General features: G+C 37.8%; 2 protein-coding genes across 6 annotated transcripts in view; one reads left to right on the top strand and one right to left on the bottom strand.

Annotated features, from left to right (window-relative positions):
* Positions 1-931: 931 nt before the first annotated feature.
* RAB5A (RAB5A, member RAS oncogene family) overlaps positions 932-27,063 on the bottom strand; it is a 49,304-nt gene continuing 23,172 nt past the window's right edge. For 2 of the 5 annotated variants that reach the window (XM_039348865.1, XM_039348867.1), the window contains 4 exons: positions 26,849-27,000; positions 25,620-25,742; positions 16,818-16,911; positions 13,411-14,581 (listed from right to left, as the gene is read on the bottom strand). In XM_039348865.1, the coding sequence (XP_039204799.1) occupies positions 14,466-14,581; positions 16,818-16,911; positions 25,620-25,742; positions 26,849-27,000 (485 nt within the window). In that variant the 3' untranslated portion in view covers positions 13,411-14,465. Of the gene's footprint in view, positions 3,606-6,324; positions 8,144-9,873; positions 10,903-13,410; positions 14,582-16,817; positions 16,912-25,619; positions 25,743-26,848; positions 27,001-27,063 lie in introns of those variants that run through there. The other 3 variants (XM_039348869.1, XM_039348868.1, XM_039348870.1) reach the window with 3 other exon arrangements.
* Positions 8,346-13,067, top strand: PP2D1 (protein phosphatase 2C like domain containing 1). Its single transcript, XM_039348864.1, has 2 exons — positions 8,346-9,769; positions 12,160-13,067. The coding sequence occupies exons 1-2, from the start codon at positions 8,347-8,349 to the stop codon at positions 13,035-13,037; spliced, it is 2,301 nt and encodes a 766-aa protein (XP_039204798.1). The 5' UTR covers position 8,346; the 3' UTR covers positions 13,038-13,067.

The raw sequence follows: 27,063 nt of genomic DNA, 5'->3' as shown, positions 1-27,063 counted from the left end.
GGCAACCATTTTAACTCTTAATGTAATCAGTTCAAAAAGGACCAGTCATAAATTCATACATTAACTTCATTATGTCATATCTACAGAGGGCTTTGCTGTGATCTAATATAAAATACCTAGTGTGTTGAATACAAACCTTACTCTTACTTATTTTTGCATCTTTTTGCCACTTCGTTTGAAAGGGTCAGGAAACTCTAAGCAGCTAACATCGTGCTTAATTTTTTCCCCATGATAACTGTGAAAAGAGTGTGTGTTTAAGTCCATACTGTATTAACTCCTGACAAATGCCTAGACAGAAAATGATTGGCTCAAATCATTTACTAAACACCATGATTGAACAGGGACTTGAACCTCAGTCTTTCTAACCTAAATCCAACACTTAATCAGTAAATTTGGCAGTTGTAAGCACTTTCACATCCCACTATTTTCAGTAGATCTTGAAGACTGGTTTAAGCTGGATGTAACATCCTATTAACACAAATACTTCCTTAATAGTGAGCAGATTGCTGCAATATGCTGATGCTGAAAATCAAGACAAACCAAATTCATGGATGGATTTTATTTCTAAGCTTTCAAGTTTTTGTGCATTTAGCAGCAGAATCTGAATCATGAAACAATATAGCTTAAGGTACTAAGGAGCTAATGATATCTCCATTAAGTTCAAATGTTAAGGATATTTCTTGATTTTGATTTGTCTAAGAAACAAAAATACAGAAACCCAAAACAAAACAGGAAGCACCAATTTTAGCCTTGCTACATAATACAAATCAGAACAATATCTCAGTGGCTAAGGATACCGTTACTATAGTAATAATTGTAAACACTGGACTTAACTACTAGTCCAGAATTAATGTGCAACAGTATCAGAGAAAGGAATTCCAAAGAACATACGGCTTTCTAGAAGCTTAAGGTACTTATTTACAGATTTTCACTGAGTGAAAAGCATAAATTCAAGAAGGCTGTGATTAGATAGTCAGAGAGGGGTAAAGACTGAACACCGTGGCCAAAAAAAAGCAACAGGAAAGCTTTACAAAACTAGTCCTATTGGCCAGGCCTCTGCATGCCTAAAGACAATCACACATTCCAGTTACAGTGGACAAACAAATCAGAGATAAAAAGTAGATTTCAATAAGTTTTAATTTTAAAAAATAGTATTTTGCAATAACATTGAACTACATCAACTTTTATTCTTGGGAGTACCAGGACTGAAATCCAAATCATTTAAAAGGATTTAATTGAGCTTCTAAATATGTACTACAGGCACATAATCACAAGCAAAGACCTCATATATGAGGTTGAAAATCTAGCTCATATTGTATAATGAGATTGAAATACATCTTATTTGATGCAGCAACTTGATTTGATTCTCAACTTGCCTTGAAGTTCCAGGGTTGGTTTGGGACATTCACACTGGCTTTTGTATAGAATTTGTAAACTTGATGCTCCCCGTGCCACCACATCTGAGCCATAAATCTACATAATTTTCTACTTCTAAAATTCCTATTTTGTAACTATTTTTTCCTGATTTCTGTAGCAAAAACATAAAGAATAAAATAATTTTAGCCAATGTACACCAAGAGGTTCTAGTCCAATGCATTTTTATTTAGTTCTTAAACTACCCCTTCTTAATGCTTTTTAAATGCCTTTAAATACTTCTAAAATAATATCTATTCTATTTAATATCACCCATCTTACATCAATATTTTGTCCGCTGCCTACTGGGTTTTCATGTTAGTTTCTTATTTTCTCCATCATGACAGTGTTTAATCAGCTAAGTTGATTGCTTTAAAAATATTTAATTAACCAAAGTTTTTTCTAATAAATTTAAAATATAATTTACATTTTTGAAAACTACAAAGGGCATGTGCAGTTTAAGAAGCTCCCCATCTTACTTACACAGAATTAAAGTAATGAGTCCTGCAACATATATAATTAAGTATATCTTTTGGTTCAGGATAAGTTTTTGTACAGCTGTTTTTTAAGGGGTAATTTGCTGTGTTCTACTAGATATCCCATTCCACAGCTATTCATATGATATGTTTTATCAACATTTCAAATCAAAATTCCATTAAATGAATTGTCCTCTTAGCGATAATGAATTTTATTTGGTCTTTTTTAGTGCAATGTATATACTTAGCCTTTTTTCTAAAAAAAAAAATCATAACCTGTTTTATTATAGTTTGTTTAACCTAGTAATTGTGCTTTGTATAGTAAACCATGGACCTTGCATGATGTGTAAGTTTAATCATCCTTTATTGTATAATTATATATGAAATGACCTAAGAGCTCCTTCCCCCAATCATGCTGAAAAAAGAAAGTTAATTATGCTTAATAATCTGGTTCTTAATATTTAAATCATCCCCCTGTATTCAAAGCTAAAACAATTTATGATACAAAGCTATTCCTAGTTAACTGAGAGTAATCCCTACTGAATAATTTACTTTTAAATAGACATATATAGGATTATACTGTTGATCATTTCCTAACACTGTATTTTAAGATCTAAAGTAAATAATTCTGCTTTGTTTGAAAATATCTTATATTAAATTATTTTATTAAAAAGCTATGTTCAACTGATGCAAAATTATTTCTTCCTAACTATGTTTGTTTATTTTAATTTTGTAGGAGAGACTGTTAAGATTATTTAGGAAAATGATTATAATAATATAGAAATAAGCAAAACAAATTCTATTACATTATGAAAATAGTGGTGCCCACTTTTTTAATGAGCTTTTTATTTACTTTTGAAGTTGTGCCTGTTTATTTTGTTTTTAATCCAGGGTACTAGACTAAATAATACTTGCACTAAATAATATTTGACCACATTCTTGATTCATTACATTGTGTAACATAACATACTGATAGTGATCTGCATCAACTTTTGAGAACAAGAGTTTGGCTTTTATAATAACTTTTGTTTTATTGCTGATAATCTAGAAAAATAAAATATAATGCCTAGGTTTTCCCATACTAGGGAGCAAGAGAAACATGGCCTATGGCCACTGTCTTGCATAATCTTCCAGAAATAACTATCTATCCTTTCTTAAACTGCTATGAGTAAGGAGGTTGGCTATTTTAATCTTTATTAGCACATACAACAGCTAAGTGGTCCAAGGCCAGGACATTAATTATTTATTCCTAAACAAAGCTTTGATGAGATAATTGCCATTGGTATCTTCTATATACAATGAAAGCTCCCCCCCTTTTTTGTTGGTTCTAGGACAATGGATAGGAAATCAGATATTGCTACATAGATTCTCTTTGGCACACCCACCACAGCCAAATTATACCACTGTGATAATGTACAATATTGTTCAGCAGTAAATAAAGACTTAAAAATATAGCCTGTGCAATTAGTTAACAGTTAGTCTTTTATTTTCTGTTAGAATTTAATTAACATCTTTCTGGATTTCAGTTTCAAAATAAAATTCAAATATCATGCTCCCATGTTTACTTTAAAATAATTATAAACACTGAAAATATCCAAAAATACAATGTTCATAATGGGGACTCCCCAAAGTTTGAATGTGAATGCCTTGGTAAGGCCACACTTGGAATACTGTATTCAGTTTTGGTCACCACGATGTAAAAAAGATGTTGAAACTCTAGAAAGAGTACAGAGAAGAACAACAAAGATGATTAGGGGACTGGAGGCTAAAGCATATAAGGAACGATTGCTGGAATTGGGTATATCTAGTTTAATGAAGAGAAGGACGAGGGGGGACATGAAAGCAGTGTTCCAATATGTCAGGAGCTGCCACAAAGAAGAGGGAGTAAAGCTATTTTTCAAAGCGCCTGAAGGCAGGACAAGAAGGGATGGAAACTAATCAGGGAGAGATGCAACCTAGAACTAAGGAGAAACTTCTTGACAGTTAGAACAATTAACCAGTGGAACAACCTGCCTCCAGAAGTGGTAAATGCTCCAACACTGGAAGTTTTTACGAAGAGACTGGACAGCCATTTATCTGAAATGGTATAGGGTTTCCTGCCTGAGCAGGGGGTTGGACTTGATAACCTCCAAGGTCACTTCCAACTTTATCATCATCATCATCATTTACATCTATATATGGATTGTGAATTTTACCTAATTATATAAATCTCCAATTTTTAGATAATTTTTCCATGAAATATGTAAAATTCTGGGATTCAAACTCTCAAAGGTTTATTCAAGAATACTGCAGATTAAATTCATAGCACTGAGAATAGTAAAAACCACAAGATAATATAAGAGCTTCAAAGGGATTATTATGTTTGCAAACTGCGTAGTTGTGCAACAACTTAGCAAATAGGAATTGACCAAAAAACACACACAAAACCCCCTAAATTTCCTAGATGTTGAATATATCCAGCAATTAGGATAAAATGCTGGGATTACATAAATAACCCATTGAAAATGCCAAATCATTGTGTGGATAAAAAAATCAATTCTAATAATTATTAGGTAAAAAAGTGAAAATATAAAACACAGTTTTGTAATACCTTTAGATCAAGGGTGTCAAACTGCCGGTCTGCAGCTCAGTTTCATCATACTAAAGCCGCGCCTACCCCATTGCCGGCAATGCAAAAAGAGTCGCAATATGTCGCAACACGTCACGTGACGTGGCTGTTTGAACCCCTGCTTTAGATGAATGCATGATGTAGCTACATCTGAAGTACTTTGATTTAATATATCTAAATAGTTCCTGCTTGAGGAATACTTCAAGACCAGATGATAATATGATGAGACAACTAAGTATGAATGAGACATGCAATATACATTTCTCTCTTAAAATATTATAACTCAAGGCTACCACATGATATTGACTGAAAGTTGATTTACAACAGACTTTAATAGTAGCAGCAATAAAAACAATGCATCACAACAATTATTTTCTTCATTCAATAATTCACCTGTAGAATTTACAATTGTAGAAGCTGAGATATATAAACATGGTGCTTCTAATTTAGCAATTGCCATAACTAATGAAAACATATACCCAATGCTTAGATAAGAACTGAATATATTTGTATACTTATTTAGATAAAATAAATTTAGAATTTGGAGATAATCCCTTTATCCCCGGAGAAGGAAATATTTTGGGGGATATTAAAAAGGCAGAATATTATATTTCCCCATGGATCTTAAAGGCAGAAAAGCAGGCCCAGTTTTTCTTAATAGCCCCAAATAGAAACTCAGCAGGCCAGGTCTGTAGAAATGCAGATTTGATAATCCCATTCAAGTCTGAGGCCCCATTCATGAGCAAAAATACTGCCTGCAGAAACCCATTCAAGACAGGATCTTTCAAAATCCTTTAGAGCAAAACTGATAGCTAACAATAGCAGAGTGATAGGATTAGAACCAGCAACCCCTTGCCCATCCAACACAGGACATAGTCATCAGCCCCAGCCCCAGCCCCAGGGAAGCAGGACATGATGTTTAGGACATAATAAAATTAACCCACCACCATCAGAATATAAAAAGGGCACACTCAGACTCAAGTCAAAGTACATGACACAGGAAATACAAAGCCACAGGAACAGGAACAACTCTAAACACAAAAGGCCAAGAAGATATAAAAACCCACCACTCTCAGCAACATGTGGTCAGCTGCTCCAGAGCCACATGTCTTTTGGTTCTGTTCTTCAATAAACTACAACCTTCTTTCTATAGCAGTCTCCATTTTGTTTATTCCTAGCTTGGACTGGACCCTGATGAAGATTTTTCTTTCAACATCATGTATAAACCACATCAGCCACCATTGGTTAATGATTTTTACTTTAGACAGATGTTTGAAAATAATTTAAGAATAATTTAGGGGATTTTAGAACATTTTCATAAAAGATAAATGATGCCTCACCATTTCCGTATCATTTATATTTAGATACACAAAGACAATATGAACTAAATTAGGCTGAGAAATGGTGTCCAATAACACTTGAGAATAATCATCATAACGAAGGAGAAATCTGATTCTAATCTGTAATCCATTTTAAATTAGGCGCTGAAATAATCTCAACCTATTGTCAAACTTTAAATGGGTAAAAATTCTGATTTGTAGACATGGAACCAGATGCTGTTTCATCCAGTCAGGTGAATCTGGAGCTTAACTGGATTAATGCAAGGTCCTGCATTAACACCATGTTGCAGAATCATTGAGTGTTTGTCAATTTTTTTGAAGGCATGCCTTATTTAGATGGGAAGGGAGAAAGGCAGACCTTCCATAGGGACCGCATTGATACATCTGAGTCAATATACCTCCGAAACAACAATTTTAGAGGCTATCTTTTATTAAGCAATTTACTGAACATTTGTGATATAGAGAAAGAGTCCACAGTTCCCTCTTCTTCCTTCTTTATTGAATATGTTTTTATTATGAAGAAAATACAAAAAAATTGCTCAGTTGAGAGAACAATCTGTTTAGATTACAAGATTTTTTATTAATAGAACAAAATAAAGATATCTTCAATCTTTTGTCACATGGTGCTCTTCCCCACTTAGCTGATTCCAATATTCAAATAAGTAGCATAGCAACAAGAAGATTAGAGGAATAAGGGAATACTGAGACATTTGACTAAATCTGAAAATCTTATAATTTATAATTAACATTTGCTGGGCCCATTGTTATAATTTTATTTATATTTATTAATATTTTTTCATAAAACAAAAGGCAAATTAAAAGAAAAAAGGAAAAAGTGCAAGAAAGAACAAAACTAAATTTAAAGAAAATATGAATGACTTCTAACCTTCTTTTGAACAGATAATTACAATCTTATTATCCCTCTTCCCTCTTAGCTGTTATAATTCCTTCATCCCTCAATTAATCCATATACTTCTTAATTTTCAAATCCATAAATCATCATTTTATTTCCTTCCTATTTCAGGAAAATTCTATATAAAGTTTCTAGTCTTTCAGGAAAGTTTTTGTTATTTTTGTCTCTGACCAACTAGGCCTATTGATAATCAAATAGTGAAATATGATTCAGATCCTTTACAAATTAAAATCTGCATAATTAAACTAATATAAAATTGCAGTGCAGTCATAGGAATGGAACAGTGATAATTTCAATGGAAAAAAGAATATTAAAATAACCTAAAACTTTACACTTAGAGATAACTGCTATAAGATATGTTATTGCCAGTATATTATACCAATTTGAAAGGAGCAAATTTTGAGGCTCCTTTCCTTCAAAATGCTGGAAATGGAACAGTTTGGATCTTCTTTCTGTATAATATAGGGTGGCAATGTTACAAAGTTTAACAATATTGGAAATTGTAGGATGGAATAAATCTTGAAAGTCATAATCTCATTTTAACCTGAGAGTTTTAAAATTTTCAATAAATTGTACATTGCACACAAAATACACACACACACACACACACACACTAGTGAGATGACTAGAGCCTGAACAATTGAGCACAGAGACTTTTGATCCATGAAAGGCAACAACTGGCACAATATCCAAAGTTGTGCAAAGGCTGTTCTAGCCACCATGATTGTCACTGCTCTTCAAGCAGGAATTGTGAGTACAGGAGAACCCCCAAGTTGCAGACCAGATATTTCTGGAGTAGTGCTACACCATCCAGAGTCAGAGATGAAAAAATCCCAGTTTTCAGGGCCCCATGTATCCAAAGCCATTTGATCTTGCTAGGGTTCAAAGCCTTTAGTTCCCCATCCAGGACCCCACAACCTCTAGGCAGGGCAAACATGACCAATGCAATTTCTGTCCCATAACTGGACCTGACTAAAAGGGTCCAGATAATCTGTTATCATCCAGGACCCTCTGAAGCTGCCAAGCTAGCACCTTTTTTAAAACCTTTCCCCCAAAGGGAAGATTGGAAACTAGGCAAAAGTTGTCCAAGGTGTGATCCAGTAGTGGTTTTTTTAAGGAGCGGGTGAACCAGGGCCTCCTTAAAAGCCTCCGGAAATGTCCCTTCCTCTAGTGATGTATTAATTACTGCATGGACTCACCTGCCAGTCACCATCCCAGAAGCTTTCACCCTCCAGGAGGGAAAGGATCTGACAGACAGATAGTGGCACTGACAGCATTTAGGACCTTGTCCACTTCAACAGAGTCAATATGGTCAAACCATCCCAGGCACATGAGATCCATTTTTCAGCAAATGTTTGTAAAGTTATACTTTGCAGTATGCAATGACAATTCACTATAAGTAATAAAAAAGTAGAAAAAGTTATTCATAATTACCTTGGGATCCACAATAGATTGCCAAAAGTATACAAAATAGGAGCTGTAATCTAAATGGCTGTTTTTACTTATGAGGAAATGACTTCTTGGATACAGGTTGTGTTTTTTAGATTTGTTTAATAATCATTGTAACAGATTTTATTTATTCCTCCCAACCCCAGAATGACATACCGATCAGAGCTACAAAACTTTGAAACTATTGAAGAGGAACAAGAACTACAGAACTCTGAATCCTGCAAAAAGGAACAGGATTTAGCAAAGATGTTTATCATTGATTTCAAGAAAATTGAAAGTTTAGATATTAGTATTCCATGTTCCATTTGTAAAGAAATAGTATATATCAGCCAACTTTTTCATCACAAAAAGGTTCACCAAGCTAAAGCTGTACTGGATTATGAGTGGCCATATGTGGAGCCTATAGATATAAAAAAATATATCCTTCGGAGAAAGCAACTCATTTTAAGACTGCAGAAAACTGCTCAGTATCCTGAACGAGAGATAGAAAAGATTGGTTGTTCCATTGATCTTCTTAAGGAGTGCATCAAAGTTGCTCCATACTTTTGCATCAATAACGTTGTTCAAAGTTCGGTATACATTAAAGAAGTAAGTAATTCACTGATTAAAGCCATAGCAATTTGTCAAGATAAAAATTCTGTTTGGCACACAGAAATGGAAGACGTATTTATTGTACTAGATAATTATGGGCAGAAGAAAGATACTTGTTTATTTGGACTCTTTGATGGAAATAATGGAATTTCTGCTGCTCAGTTAACTTCAGATGAACTTCCTCTTCTACTTCTTGGCCAGCTTTCTCATAATGATTCCTCCTATAAGATTAGTGATGCTGAAAAAAACATGCTTCATTCTTTTTGCACTATTTTTAAAGAAGATTATGAATTAAAAGAGCAAGTATTTGTTGCAAAAGCCAGAAGCCAAAACTCACAACCAAATACATATGAATGGATTCACAGAGCATTTGCAAAAGCTTTTTGGAGAATGGATAGGCTTTTACGTCTTGGACGAGGTGAAGTTTCCAAAGTTCACTGGAGTAGCTGTACAACTGCCATATGTTTAGTAGAAATGGCAAGCAACATAAAACAAAACCAAGAAGAAAAAGAAGGGGAAGAAACAGTTGAAACAATAAATGATAACAAGAAGCAGAACTTCATGCAACATGAGAAGGGGCTACCTAAAACAAACAGAATGATGATAAGAAGTATCATAGAACAAGAAGTAGACAAAATTATGGAACAGCAGAAAGAGAAGCCACTTGGAAGAGTAAGTGATGGAGAAGAACAGAACACAGAACAAGAGAAAGGCTCTGAAACAGAACTGCACCAAGAGGAGCGATTTACAAGAATAAGTCATGGAAAGGGACAAAACAACATAGAAGAGACAGATTGTCTCACAGGACATCCTCGAGAACTGCTTGCAAGTATAAATGATGGAATGAAAAAAAGCATCACAGAGTCAGAAGATAACGAGCATCTGGCAAATAGTAAAGGTGACATGCAGGAAGCAGGTTGGATTGAAAACAATGAGTATTCAGATGAAATTGCTGGAGTAATGCATATTGCTAACATTGGTATGTATAAAATCATAAAATTCAGGATATTATGTTTCTCTCCCACTCTTCCATTTTGTTTCTCTGGGTGGTGCACAACTGTTAGCCACTGAATTCTAGAATTATTCTAGAAATAGATCTGGATTAGTCATTTATTGTATAGATTGTGCAATTCTGAATTTTTCAGCAGAATTTTTCTAATATTTTATGATTTATGAAGGTATCTTTTTCTAAATATATTGTTAGTTCAGTTCAATTATATAATACAACAACTAACTCTGGTTGCTATTGTTGATTTACCTGAGCAAATCATAACTTGAATTATGAGTGATCCCAATTAAATTGTACAGTTGTCCTCGATATACAACCATTTATTCTATGACTGTTCAAAATTAGGTTCATGCTATTACTGTATTAAGCACCAGCAAAATTTTCAATAAGGATTTCTATACATTTCTTGCCAGATGTTTATGGAGATTCTCACTCATCCAGAACATGGTTGTCTCAAAGGGACTTTCTTGTTTTTCTTTGAAGATGCTTCACTGAAGAAGCTTCTTGGATGAGAAGCAAAATAAAGAAAGAAAAACAAAAAAGTCCAGTTGCCTCTTGAAAAAGGACCTTTGAGAAATTTCTTGCAGGAGCCATTCTGTGCCCAGAAAAGTTATTTTAAAGTTGTTTGGGTCTGAGTGTTTTGGTTTGTACATAGAGTAAAACACAGCTGTTCCCAGCAGAAGTGATTTGTGGCTGGGATGAGTTTAAAAAAAAAAAAAAAAAAAGACAGCAGAAGCAAACAAGAAGCACTGGGAAAATTAGAAAGGGGGTATTGGAATAAATCATGTTAAGATTTATCCTGTTCTTTATGTCAGAGTGAATAACTGGCGCATGGGTCAGTATATCTACAAGGAGGCTGGGAAGGTCAGGTGGGTGGGCAGGCAGACTGGTGGGATATACTGAACTGCAAATTGTTGAAGAGAAATAGGTGATGAAGAAAAGCAGTTGGTAGACATCAGCCATCTCTGGCTCATCTTGTAAAATCACTGTGGGATTCGTTGATATCTTATTTTGATCAAAGCCTACGACAATCAAAACACTTTTAGGTTTTATTTCTTCTGAGCTTCAATAATTCAATAGACCCTCTGGAATGCAATGTTGTCCTGGATTTAAAACAAAGCATTTTTTTCAGTTTATGCAGTTTTGGTTATTTGAGGCAAAGAACTATTTGAGAGAGAAACTCTAGTCAGGTAAGCATTATGTGGTATTACTGAAAATAATGCCTGCTCATCCTATCCAAAAAGTGCTGTTTCAGAGCAAAGAATTTCATAGTATATCATAACCTTAGTAGTCATATTGAGGAAGTCAAGGTTTCCATATCCAGATATCAATTATGTTACCTAAACTGCTGAGAGTTTGGAAGTTGCAGTTCCAAAATATCTCAGACATGAATATGTCAAAGGCTATTCTGTTCTGTTTGTCAAACTTGGCAACTTTAAGACATGTGGATTTCAACTCTCACCTGGAATTTTGGGTGCTGAAATCCACACATTTTAAAGTTGCCAAGTTATCAACTTTACACTTTCTTTACAAAACTGGGAACAGTTTCTTCCCAGTGTTCGCTGGCTTTTAAGAATTATCACAGGACATTAATCAGGCTAATAATTTTTTAAAATGTAGATTTATTGTATTGTCAGCCACCATAGTTTTATGTTCCTTTATATTTATACGCTTCAGGGATTTGCTGAAGCATATTTGTTTATTTATTTATTTATGAGACTTATATACCGCTTTAAGTGCAAGCACTCTCTAAGCGGTGTACACCAGTAAGCAATGTATATATATATTTACATTGCCCCCAACAATCTGGGTCCTCATTTTACCTACCCCGGAAGGATGGAAGGCTGAGTCAACCTTGAGCCGGTGAGATTTGAACCGCTGACCTGCTGAACACAGTCAGCTAAAGTGGCCTGCAGTACTGCACTCTAACTGCTGCGCCACCTCGGCTCTTAATTGATACTTCACTTTCCTTTTAGTGGCCCTATATTTGTTTAAGTCCTGTTGAGAAACCATATTTCCCCATTGAAATAAAGACCCTTTGCATTACTCCGTTTTTCATAGCAACATTTTTGTAATGTGTAGTGCAAACTTTTAGAAAATACCTTGAATAGTTTTTAAAAAATCAGAATTTGACTAGGAACCATGAGAGGGTACTATACAAGATATGACCCAAAAACACATAACTTTAGTATTATAGTACTATATTCAGATTATTATACATCCATACTGCTACATCAAAAACTAGGGCTTATCTAGATATGGAAAAGCATTAACTGATATAACACAAACAATACTTGAACCCAAAATCTCTTGTATATATTGTCTTCAAAATTATACAATGATTTTTTTTAAAATTTTAGGTAATGTTCATGCAGTTTTATGCAAAGATGGAAAGAGCTATTGGCTTACTAAAGAACACTCCACGTACTGTAGAGAGGAAAGGAGACGTGTTCTTCAGAATGGTGGATCTATCAGCAGTAATGAGCCTAAAGGTCTAATAGAAGGACTAATAAAAAATACTCGTGGCCTTGGCCATCATGGAAACCCAAAGATGAAGAAAACAGTTATTCCTGTACCAAATACAATCTCTTTCTCTGTTGATAACTCATGTCAATTTCTTATTATAGCAACTAATGGACTTTGGGAAGTTTTGGATAAAAGTGAGGTTGTGCTGTTAACAATAACTTTGTTTTCTACTTACTTGGCAAAATATCATCATGCCCAACTGATGAAAAGTTGCATTCCCAAAGCTTCAAAATTATCTTTGGAACATCAATTCTATTCATGGTATATGAATCGTGATTTTTTTCCTGAATCAGATTTAGGCAATGAAGAGGAAACTGAACCAAGTTTTCAGTTAAAGCTCCCAATTAATAGTACAGAACAAAAAGTAGTCCACTCAAGAAGTTGTAATATTTCTACAGAAAAGCAACTATCAGAAAATTCTTTAGAAACACCAGTTAGTGTTGCTACATCTTCAAAAGAAAGCACTCCACCAGGCATTAAAGTAAGTCAAAAAGTAAATAACAAAAATTCAGAGGACCTAGTATCTGAAGGTCATGAATTTTTACAGATATCTGAAGATTCAGAAATAGATTCTACAACATTTTATAATCTTGCAGCAAAATATATTACTAAGCACTTAGTAAAAGCTGCTCTTAAAGCAGGTTCTAGAAATAATGTTTCTGTACTGCTAGCTCTCTTAAATGGATGTGATACCATGCCCACTTTTATTTAGCGCTGAGGTGCTAATGGGGAAAAACAGAGTAAGAAACATTGAGATAATGCATAAAAAATAAACACTTGTTTAAAAAGAATGATTACCATGATTTCCTTTTTATACCACTTTATTCAAACCTGAGCACTCAATATAAAACTAAACACTGGTGAACTGTTATTTTCTTTGCTAAGCCCAAATTGCTGCAAATTTACATCTGCACATGTTAGTTTTTGCTAGCAGTTCAACATTTAAATAGATTAAATCATCTTTTCTGACACTTGGTAGATTTCATATAATGAAAATAAGAATTAGTGCAATATACTGGACAAATCAAAATAAAATGGACTTTGGGAAACAACGTTGTAGAATTCATTACAGACAGACAGTAGTATTTATGTTACAGGTACAGGAGCATCTTTTATTACTGTTCTAGCCATGAAGGAAGAACTTAATCCCCCTTGCAATCTGGGGAAAACAAAATGTTAGCTCTTTAAAGTAACTGTACATATTGTATACTTTTAAGCACTTCTTAAATAGTACAGAGTATTAAACAGATGTAGACTACAATGAAGTACCCTATTTACAGTACATTGATATCCCAATTTAAAATCAAGTTGAATGTACATAATTGTTAGTGCTCTGACCAGTTATATTCTTAGGGAAAATTGTGTTAATGGTCAACACTGATTAAAATCAAAATCAGCTACCTAGTTTTTATAAGATATGTCTCAACAATTTGTTAGGAAAGATGTTGTGTTGCATCAGAAGTTGAATTCATTAGTTGTGACAATTTAAAAGCAGGAAAAATGTGTGAAGCTTGATTTTTTTAAAATTTTAAACTGGGTTTTGACAAATTTATATATAGTGTAATAACTAAAGAAAATTGTTCTGCAAGCACAGGATCAATAAAATTGTTAATGTTGCACATATTTCACTTGTAATGAAATTGTGGAATGTATATTTAAATAGTAATTATCCACATAAACATTTTGCATAAATACTGTTAATAAGCTCACAGGAAATTCAGAAGGTATATTAACCTTTTTTTTTTTTTGCCCTATCCCAAATGGAGGATCCAAATTCTATTCATTACATTGTAACAGTAACCAATATCCAACACTTGTGGAACTAACTGGTTAGCTGCAGATCCATGGAGCAGTTCAATCTCTATTCCTAATGATATGTAATCCAGTTAAAAACCTCTTAAGTGAAGCAGGTTTAGCCAGCTTCTTTCCCCACCCCACCCCATTGTTGAAACATAACAGCCAGTGATACATGCATGTTATTAAAAATTAGGACAAAATCATTCTGTATTAGAAACAACTATTTCATAAGTCTCTTCACTTTTGGAAGCTGTATCGGCCAGGTTAAACGTTCCAAATTCCATTGTTATTAACAAGTTAGGAAGTGGAAGAATATTCATGACAGTTTAAAGCAGCTGAAAGTTTAGTTGCTACAACATTGACTTTTAGTTGGTTGTGTTGGTTCAGTAAGATCTACTCCTCTTCCTCTACTAGAGTTAGCTCCTGTATTCTGTGGTTCATTCTTCGGCAACTTTTTAGCTATAAAAAATATAGCAAAATTAGTGTGTGTGTGTGTGTGTATGTATGTATGTGTATATATATATATATATATATATATATATATATATATATATATATATATATATATATATATATATATATATTAAAAGGCATTAGCTGTCTTTATTTATAGCTAACAGAACATTTTTTTTTATTCTGACTAATCTTCCACATAAGTTGATAAAGTTCATCTGATCCTTACACAGTGCTTCTGGAATAAGCCTTGTTTTAATTTGGCTCTACCAGCAGCTAGCTCTAATAACTATACCATATATTTCATACCATATTTATTTTTTTCGGCAGCCCATAAGCATTTCTTCAAAAAATCTGAAAGATTATGGAGCTATTTCAATATGTCTGTGTATAATTTAAGCTTGCCCATTATTGTTCACTGTGACTTATTTTAAAAACCATGTTGAAAAAAGTCATGGCTTATTACAAAGTGTTCAAGGAGTCAATTTTTCTATATAAATCAGAGGTCCCCAATCTTTTGGCACCAGAGATCAGTTCCATGGAGAGAGGTTCTTCCGTGGACCAGAGGGTACGTGATTTTATGTGCTGCCTGCATCCCACATTGTTTGTGTGAATCAGTTACTGGTATGTTGCAGTTACTAGTCCACAGACCGGGGGGTTGGGGACCTCTGATATAAATTGCTGAGGTCCCTGGAAATATAAATGCTGCAAAATTGGAATAATATATTTTGTTTGGTTTATATCTCATTCAAATTAATTTTTCTGCTTCATAATTTTTTTAATATTCAGGATTACTTTTCTAATTTTCTTTTCTAAGTTTAATAAGATAAGATTGTACTCATTTTGAAATACACACAAAAAAGCAGCTCAGTACTGAAGATTACTTAGGACAAGGTTTAAGTAAAGATGGTCTTTGACTGAAATGGTATAGGATTCCCTGCCTGAGCAGGGGGTTGGACTAGATGACCTCCAAGGTCCCTTCCAACTTTATTATTATTATTATTATTATTATTATTATTATTATTATTATTATTATTATTATTATTATTATTACAACTGAGCCTCAAAATTTCTGTTACTGAGAAAGTTAAGTGAGTTTTGCCCCATTTTACGATGTTTCTTTCCACAGTTGTTAAGAGAATCATTGCAATTGTTAAGTTAGTAACATGATTGTTAAATGAATTTGGCTTGCCCACAGATTTGCTTGTCAGAAAATCACAAAAGCGATCACAAGGTTCCAGAACACATAACTGTCATAAATATGAGTCAGATGCCAAGCGTTTGAATTTTGATCACATGTCCCTGGCAATGTTGCAATGGTCGTTAAGTGTGAGAAACGATCGTAAGTCACTTTTTTCAGTGCCATTGTAACTTTGAACGGTCACTACACAAACTGTGATACGTTGAGGACTACCTGTAAACACTTTACTTTCACACTGGAAATCATTTTGTAAACACATTGGAAATATAAATGCTTTCTAATGGGACTTTACCTACTTAAAAGAATAAAAGAAGATGTCAGCATAACAAATATGATATAGCTCCAATCAGCTGAACAAATAGAGTAAACACTGGAATGAGCTTAATTTGACATAATCAGTAAAAACTGATCTAACACATATTCTCAGATACTGAAATTAAATATACGGTAACTTTGGATTTGGGTTTAGTATTACTTGAACTGGTTCATCTCAATAGGCCTAATGAATAAGATATGCCAAATTAAGGCTTTAATTTAGGCTATGTTCAATGTACAAATAAGCTTGGATTCCATTTCATATGTGTAACAGCCTTCAGAACTCATTTATTTAATAAGTTTATTAATTATGTGCTCCTTTTGATAAGACTAAATTTTCCTCAACCAATCATGATTTATGGGGCCATAAATTGCCCACCATAGCATTATCTGAAATATTGTATTTTTTTAATTTAAAAACAAAAGTGCTTCATTAAAAATAAATCATTACATATTCAAAGTGAACATTATCTTTGTTAATCTACTTTTTATTTAAATATTCTGCATTCCATCAATACTTTTGAATTTATCAATTTATAAATAGTTGCAAATTGTATAAAATCGCTGTGCATTTTATGATTAAAAGTGTCAAATTATTACTATCAAGCAGAAATCAGAAATTAGGCTGTCCATTTACCACTGTACTCTGAAGATTTTGATGACTGCTCTATCTTAAGTATCACAGAAATATTTTTGAACTGTAACTTTAAGACAGACTTCACTTACCAATTGCCATGAATATTTCATTTACATTCACTGATGTTTTAGCTGAGGTCTCCATGAACAATAAACTGTTGTCATCTGCATAAGACTGTGCTTCCTGTAAATTTAAAATGCCATTTATTTTTCTTGCTATAATTCTGAATTATACAAACTATAAGTATTGTCTGGAGCTAGAATAGTGTTTTAAAAATCAAATTTTGACTTGACTAGTTTAGTCAGATCAATGCTCTCATAAAAACTAGCAGCTTTAAATATTTGCTGTGACATCTACAAAAATGAACAAAAATGCAACTGATGAAGTAGAAATGAAGTATGAAACTCCTGAATGATTTCTTCTCAAGAGCTATTCTCTATTATTATAAGCTCATTTGGTGATTAAAGGATAAAGAAAATTGGATTCTAATTATGGTTCTATACTTATCTGAAAACAAAACGGATAACAAGGAAATTGTTAGAAATTATATGCATTATTATACTGTTGCCTCTATAGAATTTATTTAGAGTTAATTTTTACAGTAAACTCAAAATTTTAAAAAAAATCTTGAAGAAGGAAATAACAAATAACAAACCAAAATATACTTGTAATGATAAACATAATGATGCTAAATTTAACACATCTCCCATAACTATCCTATTTCATAGGAATGTCTGCAAAGTCATGGGAATTTCTGCAAAGTCATGTTTCTGATTTATGCAATTCCACATAAGATTCAGAAAGGCATCAAATAACAGTCTCCAAATAAGCAGATGTCATCTCTAAGACTTAATTTTTGAAAATACTATAAAATTAATACAGTTGAACCTCTGGTGACAATTGAAAACCAAGAAAATATATACAGTATTATAAATTTGTGATATGACATTAGCACTTATATGTGTTAACTTATTGTTGATAATTCTCTTGGCAGTGTTATTCATCCTTACTTAAAAGCTAATGAAATATTAATACAAGACTTGAAGAATAGATGTGCTTTGCTAAAACTTTGACAAGCAAATGAAAGCACTTCAGATGTTTCTTTCCAATACCCTCTTTTACAGCTGCAGCTTTTCTTTACAATGTTTATACACAAAGAGTTGCATTATTCATGGCTCTCAAAATTCCTGACAGGTCCTACTTTTATCCATAATTATCATCAATTAAAATCTGCCTGTCTGTTAAGTATGCATATATTTTTTCACATTTCACCTTGCTATAAATCTGTTAAATAGTTTAACGATTGGCAACAATGAATCCCAACACTGTGTGACAATTTAAATTGGGTCCTCTATAGTCCAAATGTAATATTTTATTTATTCAAGCATATTAATTAACATGTGTTAGGTAAACTAACACAGAATATACCTGCACTTCTGAATTTCAGGCAGCATCTAAGACTGCATTTTTAACTTTTTTTTGTTTACAGAAGGGGCGTTGACTTACCTGAACGCCTTTTCTCAGCGCAGAGATGGATAATCCACGCAGTGGGTTGAGACTGTATTCCTGGCCAATCAGATCAGTCAGCCAAAGTTGCCACGCCCCATCCTGGACCATGATTCTTCAGTCTTGACTCGAGCGCAGCCATTGACTGACAGTAAGACGTTTTGGCTCCACTAAATATATCCTATTATCCTAGTCTATAAGGGTGGGTGTGGATTATCCATCTCCGTGCTGAGAAAAGGCGTTCAGGTAAGTCAACGCCCCTTCTCCAGCACTGGAGATGGATAATCCACGCAGTGGGACATACCAAAGCCTATTGTCCCTTGGGTTGGGGAATAGACTGGTCCCGTGTGTAACTTTGGTCTAGAACCTGCTGGAGAACCATCCTACTGAAGGAGGCCTCTGCAGAGGAGTACTTGTCGATTTTGTAATGACGAATGAATGGAGAGGACGAGACCCAAGTGGCTGCCCTGCATATCTCTTCAATAGAAGCCTGCATGGCCCATGCTGCTGAGGTGGCAGCACTCCTTGTGGAATGGGCCGTGATATGCTTGGGGACTTGCAAGGACTCCGCCTGGTATGCCCCAGTGATGCATGCCCTAATCCACCTACCGATGGTAGAGGACGAGACCTTCCGGCCCCTAGTAGCGGGGTGAAAGGATATGAAAAGCGCTTCCGAGCATCGGAATTCCGCTGTGCGCGAAATGTAATGTCTTAGTGCCCTTCGTACGTCCAAGATGTGCCATTGTTGCTCCAGGGGATAAGCTGGGTTTGGACAGAAGTCTGGTAGGACTATTTCCTGTGATCTGTGAAAAAGGGAGTTGACCTTTGGAATGAATGAAGGGTCTATTCTTAGGACTACCTTGTCCCTGTGAAAATGGCACAGGTCCTTCCTCATTGAGAGAGAAGCTAACTTGGATATCCGTCGAGCTGACGTGATGGCTACTAAGAATGCTACCTTATGGGTCAGGTAGCGAATGTCACATGTTTTGAGTGGTTCGAAGGGCGCTCTGGTAAGAGCTTGTAGTACTTGTGGTAGTTCCCACGATGGATACCTGTGCACGGTTGGCGGTCTGATGTTTGCAGCCCCCTTAAGGAAGGATCGTATTAAGGGATGCTTGCCCAAGGATTCACCGGGGCTGGCAGAAAGTATAGTTGAGAGGGCAGTGATTTGCCTGCGCAGCATGTTTGGCGAGAGGTCCCTCTCTAGGCCATCTAGTAAAAATTCTAGGATCTTGGGAACTGTGATCCCTTCGAGTAACAATTCCTGTTTAGAGCACCATGATTGGAAGCTTCTCCACGTGGCCTCATAGATACGGTTCGTGGAGGGGCGCCTTGATGCCTGTATGACCCTAATTACACCCTGTGAGCAAGCCCCCTTGGCTAAAATTGACCGTTCAAGAGCCAGACGGCTAGTTGTAGCCATTGTGGCTCTGGGTGGGAGATCTCCCCCTGCTTGAGGGAGATCCTCTCCGGAGGAATCCGCCATGGATTCGTGCGGGAGAGACTCCTCAAGTCTGCGAACCAAGGTCTCCTTGGCCAATAAGGGGCCACAAGGATTACCTCGGCCCTTTCCCGCAGAATCTTGCGTACTACCGCCGGAAGGAGAGGTAAGGGTGGAAACGCGTACAGGAGCCCCCTTGGCCATGGGCTCCGTAACGGGTCCGTCTGCTCTGCTCCCTTGGATGGGAATTGGGAGAAGAAGCGAGTTAGGTGGGCATTGGAAGGAGAGGCAAAGAGGTCCACCTGGGGAAGCCCGAAGCGGTGACAGATCTCCCTGAAGATCCTCGGGTGTAGTTGCCACTCCGAGTGATCTATTGTTGATCTGCTCAACAGATCTGCTTGGATGTTTGCCTCCCCCGATATGTGGTCGGCCTTTATGGAGGCCAGATTTTGTTCCGCCCAGGCCCCCAGTAGGAGGGCCTCGGCCGAGAGCGAGCGAGAGTGTGTGCCCCCCTGACAGTTTATGTGGGCCTTGGCTGTCACGTTGTCCGTCAGGACCAGTACGTGCCTGCCTTTTATGCTGCTGTGAAAATGCCTTAACGCTAGGTGAATAGCCCGCAGCTCGAGCCAGTTTATGTTGTGTCGGAGATCCACCGCTGACCAGCGGCCCTGTGTCCACTTGGTCCCCAAGTGGCCTCCCCAGCCGAATAAGCTCGCATCTGTTGTGACTACTACTCTGTCTGGTTCCCTGAAGGGGGACCCCCTGAGGAGAGCTGGAGATAGCCACCACCTGAGGGAGTGTCGTACTCTCAGAGGTATGCCTACCCTCTTCCGGGATGCACTGATTTGCTGTCTCTGAAACGGGAGCATGAACCACTGCAGTTCTCTTGAGTGCAGCCTTGCCCAAGGAACTATTGCTATGGTCGATATCATCTTCCCTAGCAGCTGGGAGAGGCAGACCAGCGTCACTGACTGACCGCGGCTTACCTGTTTTACGGCTTTCTTTATGCTGCTGAGGCGTTCCTGTGATAGGTACACCTTGCACTCCTTTGTGTCTATGACCGCTCCCAGATGGAGTATTCTCGTAGTTGGGGTTAGATGGCTCTTTGGAAAGTTCACCGAGAAGCCGTGGTCCTGCAGCAGTTTTATCACTAACTTTAGGTCCGCCCGAGACTGCTGGGCGGACGATGACTGGATTAGAATATCGTCCAGGTAGCACTGGACTCTGACTGGTACGTTTCTTAGGTGTGCTGCCAGAACCGCCAGAATCTTGGTGAACACCCTGGGCGCTGATGACAGGCCGAATGGAAGTGCCCTGTATTGAAAATGGTGCCCCCTGTAGGCAAACCGTAGAAAGCGGCGGTGAGCCAGAGAGATAGGGATGTGCAAGTATGCCTCCGTGAGGTCGATCGATGCCAGAAAATCCCCTTTCCTTACGCTTCCAAGGATGGAGCGTAGTGTCTGCATTTTGAATTTGCGGTATTTTATGTAGAAATTTAGCCTTTTTAAATCCAAAACGGCTCTCCAACCCCCCGAGGGTTTTGGGACCACGAAGAGGATAGAATAAAACCCCTGGTCTCTCTGGTTCATAGGCACCGGCTCTACGGCCCGTATGTTTAGAAGGTGCTGAACGGCCTCGTTCATGAGCCTTCTCTTTGTTGGGTTTGTGGGACAGGGGCACGGGCGGAAGCGGTTCGGGGGCTTTGAGAGAAATTCTAGAGATAGACCATGACGTATGGTGTTCCTGACCCATACGTCCGTGGTGGTCTCTTCCCACTGGGGAGCAAACCCTGCTAGTCTGCCCCCTATGGGAAGGTCTGGGTGGGAGTCATCTGGTACGGCGGAAGGGGCGGTTGTTCCCCCGAAAGGGCCATCTTCCCTGCGTTTGCCTATGTCTTGTGTTCTGTCTGTCCCCCTGTCTTTCCCTATCCTGTCTAGCTTGGAAGGGTTGGGAATTTTGAAAGTAGTTGACCCTGGCTTCCGTACGAAAGGATTGTTTCCTTCCCCAGGAGCCGGGTCTCTTGTCCTGCCTTTTAAGCATGTGTTTAAGGACCTTGCGCTTGTCCTTGTTCTCTGTCAGGTATGGCGTTAGTGCCTCACCAAACAGCTTTGCCCCTTGGTACGGAGCCGAAGCCAATTTCCACTTGGATTTGGTATCCGCCTGCCAGTTCTTTAGCCAGAGGATGCGCCTGCTCATGTTGTTTGCCGCCATTGCCTTGGCTGAAAACTTGGTCGCTAAAAGTGTTGCGTATTCCGTGGCCGCTACCATTTTGCTGAGTTCCTGGTGAGTGCGTATATCCTCCATGGAAACCCGGCCCTGTAACTCACGGAGCCAACAAAGTGTGGCTCTGGTGAAAAAGGACGCGGAGGTAGTCGCCCTGGTAGCCCAAGCTATTGCCTGGTGTGTTCTCCTGTAGTTGGACTCACTCTTTCGGTCCTCGGCTTTAAGAGCCTCAGCAAAATCTCCTGACATGGCCGTGTCCGATATCAGGGGACCTATGGGCTCGTCCACCACCGGCACCTCCAATGTTCCTCTAGCTCCCTTGCTACGTTAAATAGCTTCCTCTCCGCATTGCTAGGAAGCGGTAGGGAGGTTGGCGCTGCCCACTGTTTCCTTATTGTGTTTAGGAACATGGTCGGGCATGGTATGCGGTGTTGAGTGGTTACCTTTTCGGCGAACGTCGGCTCAGCCTCCGTGTCAACTGTGACAGGCTCCGCTGGTGTCCCATGCCCCAGATGGGCTGTGGCCTCAGCCTTGCGCAGAATGGTAACAAAAAGAGAAGGGTTAAACAGGCCGCTGAAGGACGGCCCTTGAGGTGAGGTGTCCTCCTCTTCCTCAGACATTTGAATCCCTTGTGACGTACCTGGCTGGTCCAGGTAAGCTTCCTCAGAGACCGACGAGTCTGAGAAGGAGGAGAGGTCCTGATGGTCCTCCGTTTCCTCCCGATGCCTCGTTCTAAGTCCTAGAGGCTTGGCTTTTGAAGTTTGAGCCCTGGCCTCAAATGCACGGTCCACTGCCTGTGCTATTAGGGTAGCTAGCAGATCCCCCGTCAATGCAGGAGGAGTAACCATTGCCTGCGACCCTGCAGGTGCTGTGGTTAGCATGGTCCTCGGGGTTTCCTGTAACCTCCGTGGGGAGGGGGATCGGGAGAGCGATGAGAATTCGCCTATCCCACCCTCTGTTTGGGACTGTGATGAGCTCCCTAATGACCAAATGGCCCGTGGGGATGAAGGGAGACCCAGCGGTAGATCAGGACCTATTCCCCCATTCTGCCTATTTTCAATTCTGGCCCTTTTCTGGGCTCTGTCGAACTCTTTTTCTAGGGCTTGGTGTCTTCTGATTGCCTGTTTGTCAGCCTTCTTTGATGACTTCCTTGCAGCCTTTCTAGGGGCTGCAGAGGATTCCGAATCCTCTGAAGCAGGTGCTCCAGAGGATGAAGGCGGGGCTCCAGTGGAGGGAATGATTGCTTCCTCCATTCTCCACTAACGCCGGGCCGCGATAGGGGGGACCCAGGTAGTAGGAGAGCTCCAACTTTGAGTAAGGACAGGCGCACTACTGGGGGCGTCTGGAACGCAGGAGCAAACTCTGCAAAATTGTCAGAGTTAGTCACTGTGCACGGATAAGAACAGGCATGCTAATGGGAATGCCTGGAACCCAGTTTGACTATGGTGGTTAAGGACAGGCACGCGACTGGGGATGCCTGGAACCCACCACTAAATCCAGAAGCGTACGGGCCACTAATGGGGGACCCGAAGTCCGGAAGGAGCCAAAGGCAACTAAACACAGTCAGTTATGAAAGGTTCTTATTTACTTTAGGTAGAAGACAACAAGTCCTGGAACCAGCAGCTATGTGTCTGATTTGAATGTCTCTGAATGAATAATAGATGCTTTAGTACCCCAGTACTGCTTGCCTATTAAGTCACTCCAGCGGCTGAACCTAGCTTTCTCAGGGAGCCTTAGATCCCCTGTTTGGACAAAAATATGGCTGCCGCTGCCAGGAGACTACTGCGCATGTGTTAAAAGGAGCAGGAGATTATTGCGCCTGTGCTAAAAAGGCTGCCTGTGCCACGTGCGGTTGTAACAATGAGCCGCGCGTGCTCCCAGCTGTGCAGACAATGGCGCCTCGTTTAAAAAATCCTGAGCAGCCTGGAGTGAAAAAGACTGCTCCTTCGCACGCCAGCTGTTTCCCTTAATCAATCTCCCTCCCAGCATGCGTCCCCTTTGTCCTCCGCTTCCCTCGCTAATTGCTTGCCTTTCTGTCTTTTTGTTTTGTTTGTTTTAAACGCGAGGGGTTGCCCGAGCCTCCCCGTTTGTTTAAGGCGGCTGCCGGCTGCTGGAAGGTGGCTGGGGTTTGGGTTAGGGAGGGGAGTTAGGGATTTCCCCCTTTTAAGTGGGGGTGGTATCCCCTGTAGGGAATCTGACTTCCTGAGTCTTACAATTTAGCAAGGAAATTTTTGAGTAATCAATTAAATTGAATTAAATTATCTCTAATTAACTTTTAAACTAAGCAATTTCAGCTACTAGAAGAAATCCCCCCCAATGGAAAGGAACTATACCTGCCCAGGAACCAAAGATGTAGGTCTTTCTGTATGGCCAGATCAGTCAAGACTGAAGAATCATGGTCCAGGACGGGGCGTGGCAACTTTGGCTGACTGATCTGATTGGCCAGGAATACAGTCTCAACCCACTGCATGGATTATCCATCTCCAGTGCTGGAGAATTATGTAATGATAATATTTATCCACTTGCATTTGCATGCTTTCAAACTGCTAGGTTGGCAAGAGTTAGAGCAAAGACAGGAGCTCACTCCAACATGTGAAGCTCGGGTGTTGAAACTGGACTGTTGGCTTTCCAGTCAACAAGCCCGGCTTCTTCACTCCTGAACCGCTGCACCACCCCAAGGTACCACTTTGGGTGGGAAAGTAACAGCATTCTGTAAAATCATACTGACCATTTGACCACAGAAATGTCTTTGGACAGCACAGACACAATGGCCCTTGAAATGGAGATGAGCATTATTCACTATAGTTGGCAACAATTAGCAGAATAAAATCCTTTACTTCTAACAGTAAAGATAGGACTCCTTTATTCATGATAGTATAACATGAGTTATGCTCTTCAATCAATTACAATTATTTTAATAAATATGACTGTGTTGCTTAATAAGGAGAGAGAATTGATAGTTCTTCATGTAGTACTTTGTTGCTTTAAATACAGTGGTACTTGGTACTCAATGTTAATTGATCTTGGGAAGCATGACAAGTGCCAAACAAAGAAAGTGGACTTTCAACGTGACCCTTTGTTTGGCAGTGAAAAACCTTCTGTGTGTCCTTTTTCCTATGCCCGTGATTTCCTAGCATGCCTGCCTTCCTGTCTGCCCTCTGTGGCCATCCCTATCTTCCTTTTGCAGCAACCTTCCCAGTATGGCCTACTCCCTCTCTGCGGTTGTCCATCTCTTCTTTTTGCAGGGTGCCAAATACTAAAGAAACTATGAGTACCAAGACAACAATTTGGATCAAAATATGTTAATTCAATGACTTCTGAAGCAGTCAAATACCAAGGTACAAGTGTAATTACTATCATTTGTTTCTCAGCTATTGTCATTCCAGCTATTATTTTTACATTGATCAGTAGATTTAGATTAGGGGTGTTAAACTGCCAGCCCACGGGCCAGATGCGTCACATGGAAGCTGTGCCCATCCCATTGCCGGCAATGGCAAAACCGGCCCAATATATTGCACGTCACGTGATGTCGCAAGTTTGACATGCCTGATTTAGATGTTTCCGAAGATGAATGATGACTTAAAATATTCATAATATGAATCATAAAATAAAGATCTAACTAGCAGAATCCTATCAAAGTAATATTACTAGTGTTTTACATTTCTATACATTATTTCAGCAAAGCTACAACTTCAGACAAAATATTAGAACTAAAACTTACCTGAAAATCTACAGCCCTTTTGTTAGCTAGATCAGCCTTATTTCCTGCTAAAGCTATTACAATGTTGGGACTTGCTTGCCTCTGGAGTTCTTTTACCCAGTTTTTTGCTCTTGCAAAAGATTCCTGTTAAGTATTTAAAGAAAAAACTCATTTCTTTTTCCATTTTATAAGATGCCATAAAAGGATATGGCTGGCTATCCAATGCAAAAAACTACATTTTAATTTAATTGTTTTCCCTTTTGTTGCATAAACTCCTAATTTTACAAACTCTTATAATTATAAACTGCTTCAAAACTCTTGACATCAATGAAGATGTGTTTAGGATTATAAATTAATCTATAAAACAACCAAGTCATTAACATGAAATAGGCAAAAGAAAATGTTTTGCAAATAGCAAATATCTATATAGCTTATTACAGACTTCCATTCCTACATTTTTTCCCTTTAACAATTTTTATTACTTTACTGAACTATATCTTGTATATATATCGTATTCTTTGTACCTTTGATGAAATAGATTACGATCTATAAAAATTTATTCTATAATAAATGTAGATAGATTACAAGATTCTTTTAATATCTTCAAGCAAAGAATGGAACAAACATGACATAATGTAGATGTTCATTGTAACATAAAATGGATACATGACTGGCCCAAAGTCACCCAGGTAGCTTTCATATAAAATATTAATATTATAAAAATAAACAAGAGAACATGGCAACAAGCCACATAAGATGCAGAAATGATACCTGTATAAAAATATGTAACTACCTTAACTAAACTTGAAGGAAAAAAATCCAAAATGGATAGCAATGTTTTTCACTGAGTAAAATCAAAAGCACAATAGTATAATTTGATATTTTATGGTATAGAACAGATCTTTGTAATATTTTGCAAAGTAACAACACCATTTGGGAACATATAAATTGCTTTGAAAGTTGAAAAACAACAGCAATTTTAGGAGCAATATATAGCACAAGATGATTTCTTGAAATCTATTCTAAAGTTAACCCCCCTAATACTTAGAAAATGAGGGAAAACATGCTATTATCCTAAATTTTTGAATGTAAATAATCTGTTATTCAACAACTGCCATTGAAAGTTGAAAGTAGGGCAAACATATTTGTTTGTTATGATGGAAATACTATGTCACATTGTATAAATTAATACTATTTCAATGTTTTCTATTGATAACCAAGATTTCAACTATCACATTAACTTTACCTACCTCATTGGTAATATCGTATACAACTATAGCTGCCTGTGCTCCTCTGTAATACATTGGTGCCAAACTGTGGTACCGTTCTTGACCAGCTGTATCCCAAATTTCAAATTTTATTGTTGTGTCATCAAGACATACCGTTTGCGTTAAAAAAGCAGCTAAAGAAAAAGAGAAAGGAACAGAAATTGGGTTCTCTGCATGTCCCATTGGCTTAGAACATT

Source organism: Crotalus tigris, unplaced genomic scaffold, assembly GCF_016545835.1.
Source record: "Crotalus tigris isolate CLP2741 ecotype Arizona unplaced genomic scaffold, ASM1654583v1 scf7180000018184.2832721, whole genome shotgun sequence".
In the NCBI taxonomy this organism is placed as follows: domain Eukaryota; kingdom Metazoa; phylum Chordata; class Lepidosauria; order Squamata; family Viperidae; genus Crotalus; species Crotalus tigris.
The sequence above is the reverse complement of the archived record's forward strand: the minus strand, read 5'-3'. Positions and strand labels throughout refer to the sequence as shown.

Bases quoted from the DNA above. Each gene is read 5' to 3' on its own strand.
- PP2D1 (XM_039348864.1), top strand. From the start codon at position 8,347: ATGACATACCGATCAGAGCTACAAAACTTTGAAACTATTGAAGAGGAA. The intron at 9,770-12,159 runs GTATGTATAAAA...TTAAAATTTTAG, and splicing joins AATGCATATTGCTAACATTG to GTAATGTTCATGCAGTTTTA.